This window comes from Brachypodium distachyon, chromosome 5 (assembly GCF_000005505.3).
Source record: "Brachypodium distachyon strain Bd21 chromosome 5, Brachypodium_distachyon_v3.0, whole genome shotgun sequence".
NCBI lineage: Eukaryota > Viridiplantae > Streptophyta > Magnoliopsida > Poales > Poaceae > Brachypodium > Brachypodium distachyon.
Genome location: NC_016135.3, coordinates 15609849 through 15619870, shown reverse-complemented (window position 1 = coordinate 15619870; position 10022 = coordinate 15609849). Strand labels below are relative to the sequence as shown.

Sequence of the window (10022 nt, the reverse complement as noted above, 5' to 3'; positions counted from 1 at the left end):
ACTACGCATTCCAATCTGCCTTCCTGACTCAACCGCTTCAAGGTGAGGAACGACAGGCAGGCTCAGATTCCATGCTCAGCAAAGACTAAAATACAGTGGTCTTCACCCACTCCTCGAAATGACAAAAGTAGTACGGAATACGTTAATCTTTTTGTGGCAATATTGCACTGCATCATACGGGCGGGCAAGCGAGCAGTTCAGTTCACGACGAAGAGGTCTTCTGAGTTCGTCAAACTTCCACATTGAGGCATTGACTGCATTTACTGAAACAAGTACTCCCTCGGTTGTCCGCCGGTGAACAGGACGATTCCATCGCGGGTCAGTGACAATTTATACTTCCTCCGTCTCGTATTAAATGACGAAATATTACATGTATCTAGACAGGTTTTTTTTATTGAAAGAAAAAAGTTTCTTTCGTTCCTCAACTTCTCGAAAAGTTCATTTCTCGTCCCTCAAAAACAATTCGTATTTTTTTCATCCCTCAACTTTCAAAACCGGACATTTTTAGTCCTTAAAGCTGTCGGAAGCGGTTTGTCTAGCCACGTGTCCGGTTTGCACTTAATCCCGTGACCGCCGAGGCTGTTGAAATTGGCCGTCGTCGTGCTCTGGATCTCGTCCAAGCACTGGTTATACTTCTCCTCCATCTGCATCATCCATATCTTGATTGAAAAAAAATAAGTGAAAAAACTATGCGAAAACCAGACACGTGGCTAGGAAAACCACTTTGGATGGACCAAGGGACTAAAAGTGTCCGGTTTTGAAAATTGAGGGACGGAAAAAGTACGAAATTTTTTTGAGGGACGAAAAGCGAACTTTCCGACAAGTTGAGGGACGAAAAAAGTACTTTTCTCATATAGGTACGTTCATATTTGGACAAATTTTAAGTCACTTAATATGGAACGGATGGAATACAAAACTACATTTAAAGAGATTGTTGTATTATTATCTACTCCCTCTGATCCATATTAATTGTCCCAAATTTTTCCAAATATGGACGTATGTATGTCTAAAAAGCATCTAGATACATGTAATATTTCAACAATTAATATGGATTGGAGGGAGTATTATTTAGATAATAATCTACCTGTTTTCATCTTCATGATTCTTTTACCAAATCAAAATAATGCTAAAAAAACAAGTGACTGATGTGAATGTGAAAGATCACTAACCAATCGAGCCTTTTTACGAAGAGCAATGCAAAAAGCTAGATGACGTCGGGAAGTAAAGTTTCTCTGTTGATTTTGGGATACTGTACTCCATTGATTGGGACGAGCCCAGTTCTACGTACTACAAGAGAATCAATCGTGGTGTTTATCGAAGCAATGTTCCAGATACATCGGAGTTAACAAAGAGTCGTATGAACACTGGGATGATCAGATGTCATGACTGGGGCAGGCAGACCCCAAAACCATTGGTTCAACCCCGTGCCAGCTGGGGATTTTGCAATCCAGATTACGTTGTCATGCTCCTAAAGGAAATCCAGATTACGTTGTCATGCTCCTAAAGATCAGCACCTACAGATGTGAGCTGCAAGTTTAGGTGTAGTCTCAAATCAGAAGCTGTTACTTTAGCTGGTACAGAATATAACATCGAACGGCAAGATGCGAAAAGATGCGCACTACGAAATAACAAGGTGGAGAGGCCAAAAATTAAAATATTCGGTAATTGGTCATTCTTTTAATGAAAAAACACAGGCATGTTAGGAAAATAATCACACCATCTACAGATGTATCAAAACTTAAAGTATACTCCGTACATATCAACCAATATGCAGTTCGCTTAACTACCAACCAAACCTCACCGATAATTAGAAACAAAAAATGTAGCTCGAGAAAAGATACTAGCCGCGAACTAAACATAGTGCCACGGTGGAATGCCAAGAGCGGTTACCGTTAAAGCAACATTTATGGATTTATGGACTCAGCAAGCATGTCAAATCATGAAACCATTTTGAAAGCATGATTACACTCATCTTTGTTACTAGAATTTAGACACTTCTGAGTACATCCATCTACCGTACAAGCATTTTGACTCTGTTAAACAAGTTGCAAAATTCCAATCCTGTTGAAACTTGCATTATTGGTCCAAAGAGAACATGAATGTTCGAAAATGCAAATGTCAGGTGGTGAGATCTATAGTGCTATTCTCCGAGGATAACCAACGGCCAACAATATTGATGTGATGTTATTACGGTTTTACCTTCTAGCCAAATGCATAAGGGTCTTCAGCATATGGATTCAAGGAGCCCTCAGAAAACAATTCACCAATGTTTGCAGGATGGGGACGTGATCCTGCAACAACCTGCAGAATGCCAAGGCATAAATGTAAAAAAAAAAACAATATACCACACTGGGAATCATCATGTTCAACATGTTTGTTCATACAAGGTTTCTGACTGAATTTTATTACATGATGGATCACTATGAAAAGCAGACACGGGGGCTAATGCTTTAAGTGAATTTTAGAAACCTAACTAGCGTCATATACATGTATATAAAAGCATCCACCTAAGGAAAAAATAATTAACTCGAAAGTAACTTAAAAAATATATTTGTTGAACCTTTGCACATTGATATAGGAAAGTTGAAGTACACCCTTTTTTGTAACAACAACCATCATACCTTTCTTGTTTTTGTAACATCCTTCTCAGCAGTATTACGCAATGACTTCTGAGTGTTTGGTTCCTGAATGGGTGAAGACAGCGTTAAAATGAATGAAAAAACCAGACAATCAGATGAAAATAGAAAAAAGGGTAAGGTTGTACCCCAAACATAACAGTGCTCTTAGTTTTCCTGCGTTTTGTGATTCTTCCATTTGCTGTCTCCACTTCATATTCATGGTGTGTTACCTAATCAAAGGAAAGCGGTCAAAACATGGCAATAAAATAGACAACATGAAAACATTGATTGTCAGATTACGCATTGGAAAATGAAACCTGATCTATGCTAAAAAATAGTAAGATTAAAGAGAACCTATAAGTAAAATAAATCACCTTTCTGTGATTAGAAACATCTTGAGTTCCTTTTTCTACCTTTCCCAGCATGTTCGAAATTGGCGATTGTATAACTCCAGATATGCTTACATCCTGGACACAACATGAGAGAATTCACATCTGAAGTTTATAAAATGCAGGATGGTGAACACAACAGAAGAACATCACTTAAACAAGCTAGGAATCTTACCTTTCGTTTGGTCTCAGGACCTGCCAATTGAATCTGGCTTTCTTTTCTCACATATGGATCTCTCCTCTATCAATGAAACAGAGAATTTCTAGTAAGTTATTTATCTCATAATGATTGTATATAACCTAATTATGGGATGAATTAGAAAGGAAAAACAGTCAATGATTAGCATTAACAGGAAAAGGCCATGATAGGGATTGAGAACATTAGTATTCCTGAACACAACGTAACCGAATTATGATAAGCATTTTTCAAGAACACGTGCAACTATAATTTTTTGTTGAACACTGAGCATGCTTATAACCAATACAACAAAACTCTGAATAGATATCATAGACGCAATGCTTGGTAATAGTAACACGCAGTTTTCAGACTTAGGCACTTAGCAAGTAGAGAATACCTTTTTAGAGCTCACTTCTTGATCAACTTGTTGATTTTCACCCATAACTTTCCACTGTAACTGTAATAGGGCTCTTTGCTTCTCCTCCTGCACCAAATACTGTTCAGTATAGTTTCAAGTCACAACCTTCAGAACAAAAATGTGAAGAGTCACTACCTTTGACTTCTGAAGCTCAAGTTCATCCTGAAGTTTCTGGCAATCTTCCTCATGCTGTATATTCAGTGAGTTTATTTGAGCTTCATGCTCTTTTCGGAGTGACGACAGCCTCTATATTTTTATCCACATTTCATTAGTACAGAAAACCTACACGATCAAATCATCTGGTTTCACTTAATACTGACCTCCCTTAATTCATTCTCTGCCTGAGAATGAACGCGCTGTAATTCTTCTTTGTGATAAGCTCGAAGAGTTGATTCCTTATGCTCATTATCCTGTTGAATTCTTGTCACCTGGGTGGTAGGAAACAACCTTCATTGTCATTTCAGAAGAAAAACAGCTTTTACTGACATCTCAACTGTGTATTGTGCGGTGCTTCCCTAGTCCTGACAGGCTGACACCACGTAAACAGCCTTTGGACAAGATTATACTAGTGATATAATGAAGGATTGTACTAATAGTCTGATAGCATATGATTTTTGAAGTTCCAAACTTTACAGGAACATATTTTTACATAGCTTCTCTCTGCAAGTATAATAAATATCATCTCTAAACTGCTGTGAAACAAATAGAAAGTCAAAGTTCTATTACTATATACGCTTCTATAGAGTGGTCCCTGATGCATTTTCCACTTCAAACATCACTTCATATTTTGACTGCTTAAGAATCCCTAGATGCTTAAATTAACCAGTTAGTCTAAAAATTCTTTAGCAACGTATATAATTAGTGGTTATCATACTTAACATCAGTATGCTGTGGCAGTTACATATAACATAAAGCTGATGGATATGTTGCCCTAAACAAAAGCAGCTTGAGGATACTTTGAACTCTTTTAGTTACCAGTGGGTGTGTCCATATAACTTCTGATACAGTTTCCATGTAAATTACATTAAGAACAAAAAAATAAAATAGGAACATACCAAGGAAATTCAGTACTCCCTCCGATCCATAATAAGTGTCTGGATTTAGCACAAAGTTAGTACTCCCTACGTCCCATATTAAGTGACTCAAATTTGTCTAAATATGGAACGTATATATATACTAAAATACGTCTACATACATGTAATAGAAAGTCACTTAATATGGGACGGAGGGAGTACAAGTTTGTACTAAATCCAAGACACTAATCATGGATCGGAGGGAGTAGTATTTTAGGTCGTAAAGCCTATTCAGCAGCTAGCAAGTTAGCGTCATGCCTAAATGAACTTTCTTGCAAGTCTATATGCAATTATTTATCCATGCTATCTGCAGCTGAACTGTTCAGTTCACTTCATTTAACTACTCCAGGACTAATATATTATGTACTCCCTCTGTCTCTTTTTATTAGGCGTAATCCCCTTTCTCACGATTATTAATGCGTGGGTGGAATTGCTCGGAGCTCACACGACTGGACCCTTTTGCCCTCTGAAACTGCTCGCTCCACATACGTATGTAACCGTTCGGAGGTCAATAGGGTCACAAATAGTCAGTTGCACCTTATAAAAAGGGAAATCAGGGAAAACAATCTGCGCCTAATAAAAAGAGACAGAGGGAGTACATCTATTGTCATCAGAACTAGATTGTACTCCCTCCGATCCAAAATTGTTATCGAAATATTACATGTACCTAGACGCTTTTTAAGAATGGATACATCCATATTTGAGCAAATTTGAGTCAAGAATTTAGGATCAGAGGGAGTAACATTTATTTTGAAATTTTAAAATAAATATTTTATTCAAAATATATGTAGCCTTTATTGAGAAACTGAACTAGATCCACCTACCACTGCGACATGTTCCTCCTTAAGATGCATCAAACACCTCTCGGATTCTCGCTTGTTCTCTAATATCTTTTCATTACATTCGTTCTCCATTTCCCTTGTGAGCTTTTCTGCCTGAAATTAAAAGAGTCAGATAAACATAGAGTAATCATATTAATTGCCAAATATCTAGCATAAAGAAATTCTGAGAGAGAAAATCTATTTTACCTTCTCTTTTTCAGCATTAATAATTTCTACCTTTTCGGATTCATATTTCTTACGGATGTCATTGATTGCCTGCAAAATAATTTGCAAACTGTTGTTTGTGATTGAGATAGGAAAGTGATACATGATTAATAAAAAATGTAATACCTGATCATTTCTGTGAGATAACTCTTTCAAATGCTTGGATAGCTCTATCTGTTTACCCTCAAGCATGATATCATACTGCTTTTTGGCCTCGGTAAGTTGGCATTCAGTTGCAGCAAGTGATGCTTGGACCTGAGCAGGAGAGGGAAAAGGTCATATGTTCTCTACAGATCACTATATCAAGAGATTTACAAGATATAATAAACACAAACCTGTAACTTCTGTTCCTCCAAACCCTTTTCTCTTTCTACAGAACAAACATACAACTGTTCCTTCTCATCAAGAGAAGCGCGGAGTTCGCTAATCTGATTTTCAAGTGTGTCAACCTGCTGGTCACGCTTAGCTATCTCGCCTTGCAGAGATTCTGTATCATTAGATTTCTCATCCAAAATTGACTGCACTCTGCCTAGAAGCTCTTGATTATCTGATTCCAGCTTCAAAATCTTCTGTAACAACTCTTCCTGCAAAAGTTCAATCTCATGAGTATGGAAGCATACAGGTTGAATAGCAATTATTCTTAACTAGATAGTTCACGAACCTTGTGGTTTTGAGAAAGGCTAGAATCCTCCAGTAACTTTTGAACTCTCCTTTCTAGTTCAGAAGATAACTTTTCTAAGTGACTAACATTGGAGGCAGATATTTCTGCTTCAGACTCCAATCTTCTGATTTTATCTTCAGCCGCTTGGCATTCTTCTACATGTTGAACCATAACAATTTCTTGAGTTTTCAGTAACTCTGTGATTCTGGACTTCAGTTCCCCAATTTCAGTTTTGAGGATGCTGTTTTCTGATGTCAAATCTACAAACTGGTTTTGAAGATTTTCAAATTTATCCTTAGCAGATCTTGTTGAAAGCATTTTCTCCTCTTGGACCATTCCACAGTACTTCTCGAATGAAGAGAGCAACCTAGATACATGACTTGACATTGATGCGTGCTCTTTATCTAGCTCAGTTACTTTAGCCACAAAACTGCTAAGCAATTCATTAACATCCTTATTGTCCTTGCGTAATCTTTCAACTTCCAGACAATATGCCCGGTTCCTAAGCTCCAAGTCATTTTTTTCTCTTTCAACACCTGCAAGGTTTTCTTTCAGGCAAATACATACATCTTGTTTTAGCTTCAACTCTTGCTCCACGCATTGCAAGCGGGATTCAGCACACAACAAACGGGCTTTATTTTCTTCAACTGAACCCTCCAGTTGTTTGATGAGAGAATCTGCATGTAAAAGGCGAACCAGCTTATTGCTTGTTACTACTGCTGCACTGAGGCATCTTGACAGCTTGACAGTAGTAGATGGAAATTTTGAACGGAGTAGCATGTGTCACCTTCCCAAGCCCCCACCACGGCTTTAGGAGGGTGACTCAGGACTAGCTAACATGACTTATCTCCTCAGTGAAGTTTTGTTTTCGTAACAACTTGCCCATACAGATTCATAACGCAGTTTATGCAAACGACGAATACAATTTCGCATTCATTAATTGGTACAGAAAAGCAAACACGTACCTTTTCCCTTTATGGTGGTACCAATTGCATCAAGCTGTTCCTTGTAGCTCCGATCCATTTCTTCTTTCTCTTGTTTGATCCGCAACATCTCCTCTTTGCCTGGGTTAAAGGATCAGGTGACAATATTGTCACATTCTTATGTAAATATTGAGCACATAGGCACAGAATTGCAGTGACATTAGGGTCTAGATGACATAAACAGCAGTATAGCAGATAAGGGTCGCCTGAGCCCTAGCAGATATGCACAGTCTAGCAGTGAGTTAACTAGACATTCTAGAATAATAGCATTAGCTGTGAAGTGAGAAGAATTGACCAACCTGACATGATATTCGCTTCTGCACGTTCCAGTTTTATCGAGGAATCATGCAGCAAGCAGTTTAATTCATCTAAAGCTTTGGAGTTCTTCCCAAGCATCTCCTCAAAAAACTTCTTATCTTCCTCAGCTGCAATTGCATTGTTTTGCCAGTTAGATCTGAACAACAGGTGTCCATGACAAAATGCCACCACAAGCATTACCTCTTTCTGCCTGGCTTGCTAACTGCTGCAGAGTTTCAGTCAATTGATCGCACAGGGTCTTTGTTGAAGAAACTTTTGAATCTAATCCCTGCCAGAGCTTCGAATCTTCAGTCTGCTTCACCTTAAGCTTCACATTTTCATTGACAGCTTGTTGAAGTTTTGCTTCTAACAGATTTATCTGTTCTGTTGCTCTTCTCAGCTTGGTATGCTAAAGTCACATAAAGAATATGTATCGGTGATAATATCTTTTGAGAAATCAAATTAAGATGTTTCCATGAAAAAATGCAGCTACATTGTGGTAAAATTTGGCATGTATCCACCACAGCACTGGAACATCTAAACCACGAAAAATGATGCAGTAATCAACCATACATGTGACGTTCTCAATTTGGTGAAGCATAGAAGTCACATATTGTAACACGGTAATGATTCTAAAGGATAAGTTTGTTTTTAATTAACTTCAGGGTTAGCCGTCTTTATAATCATACAGAAAGAAGACCATTGAAGTAAGAGTGCATATACTCTATTTCCGAAGTGAGCTCTTTCACATGAAAAGTTCAGCATTTTAAAGGATGCATACTTCCAGGAGGACACCTAGTGTACCTTTGTTGGCCTATAACATGTCACGGATGGATATTTTCTAACAAAATATATGGGGGAATAGTAGGGAATTTAAACACCACAGAGAGACAGTAAAGTATGAGATTCAGACTAGCTATAACATGTGCATCCCCAGAACACTAAGATTTTATGTTCTGTGGTGCTTATGCTGGTTTAACACTTCACTGCCGTGTTGATGCTGCATACATGGTTACACAGTGGTTTAAGAAGTATGCTGAAGTTCGTTTGTTCTGCACACATAGTAATCCTAATCGCCCAAAAAAAAACGCCACAGGATTCCAAGGCAAAACCAGATATAGAAAACTATTCTTGTGTGTTTGAGAAACTATCCTTGTGTTATATGAGCAGAATGATACAACTGTGAAATTTTGACATTGGTCAATCAGAAGACCAGTCTTCTTCTATTAGCACCACCTAGACAGGTACTAGTGCAAACCTATATAGTGACATGATGACATGACGTCTGCTAAATTTCAGAAACAATTCGCAGTCCATACAATTGAATGATAGGAATCCGTTCAGTTAAGTGCCTGACAGGTCGCATAATATTGCACAATGTTCAGGAATATACCGCCATCTCTAGATCAGTCTTCACTGAAGCCTGCTCCTTGACTAATTTCTCTGCAAATAGACAGATATTGGGACGGATCAGTGCAACGCACAAATAGACAGCCTCCTTAGATCAAACAGGGCGGAGACGGGGGTGAAATCGGCACCTGCTGTGATCTTAAGATTGGCGAAGCTCCCGTACGTGCTACCTCCAGCATCCGACGAGGGCTTGGGGTTCGTGGCTTTCGCAGCCATCGAAGTGGGTCCAGCGAGCGATCGGAACCCCTCGAGGCTCCTAAGCCCCACGAGCCCAAGCTTCTGCATCCTGTCGTCCCTGATATTTTGCCTCAGTTAGGAATTGGAGAAAATTAAGGAGATGAAACGAGGAGCTAAAGGGCGGAATCGGTTCGTGGGGTGATTGGAGGAGAAACGGTCGGGAACGAGAGAGTCGAAGGGGAGACCAACCGGCGGTGGCCTCGCTCGCGCGAGGAGGAAGACGAGCGAGGGGAGGGGTCTAGGGCGCTCGGCAGCGAGAATGCGAGATGGGCGAGGGAGGGGTGCGGCAGAAGAAGGTTAAGAAGAAAGAGGAGGCACGGATGGGCGGGAGGGGAGACCGGTGGTTTTGGATTTCCACCGGATACATATATATGTATTTTCGTTTTATATTTTCTCTATTTTGTCACTTTTCCACGGCTCAACGAAATGTTTCTTCTCTAACTTCTTTACGACTCGATGTCCAATATTAACTTAACACATGTACTCCGTATATAATATGTCATTTTTTAGATACCATGCCAATGATGCATGTTCAGTGGCTCGAGAACTTTCTCGTGGATGTATGTTCCATGGACCCGATCTCACCCATACCGACCATGGACCTCCATCAATCAGTGGCGGAGTTGGAACACTTTTTTAGGGTGGGCAACCGGGGTTTTTTTTTTCGGGCTTTTTATCATCATTAGTAGTATATGTATATATAAAATCAAAT

The 10022-nt window shown here is 39.1% G+C and overlaps 1 protein-coding gene across 2 annotated transcripts; it reads right to left on the bottom strand.

Annotated features, from left to right (window-relative positions):
- Window positions 1-1179: 1179 nt before the first annotated feature.
- Window positions 1180-9577, bottom strand: LOC100839358 (synaptonemal complex protein ZEP1). Of its 2 annotated transcripts, none has more exons than XM_010241678.3 (20): window positions 9500-9577; window positions 9202-9368; window positions 9057-9106; window positions 7865-8072; window positions 7666-7791; window positions 7349-7447; window positions 6384-7060; window positions 6058-6306; window positions 5849-5977; window positions 5705-5773; window positions 5501-5611; window positions 3924-4031; window positions 3739-3849; window positions 3583-3669; window positions 3183-3248; window positions 2993-3085; window positions 2765-2848; window positions 2622-2684; window positions 2200-2301; window positions 1180-1514 (listed from the first exon to the last, which is right to left on the bottom strand). In XM_010241678.3, exons 2-19 carry the CDS (start codon window positions 9356-9358, stop codon window positions 2203-2205), a joined length of 2586 nt encoding a protein of 861 aa, XP_010239980.1. In that variant the 5' UTR covers window positions 9359-9368; window positions 9500-9577; the 3' UTR covers window positions 1180-1514; window positions 2200-2202. The 2 variants fall into 2 exon arrangements, with proteins under 2 accessions (XP_010239980.1, XP_010239979.1); XM_010241677.3 differs by having other exon boundaries at window positions 1215-1527.
- Between the last annotated feature and the right edge of the window lie 445 nt (window positions 9578-10022).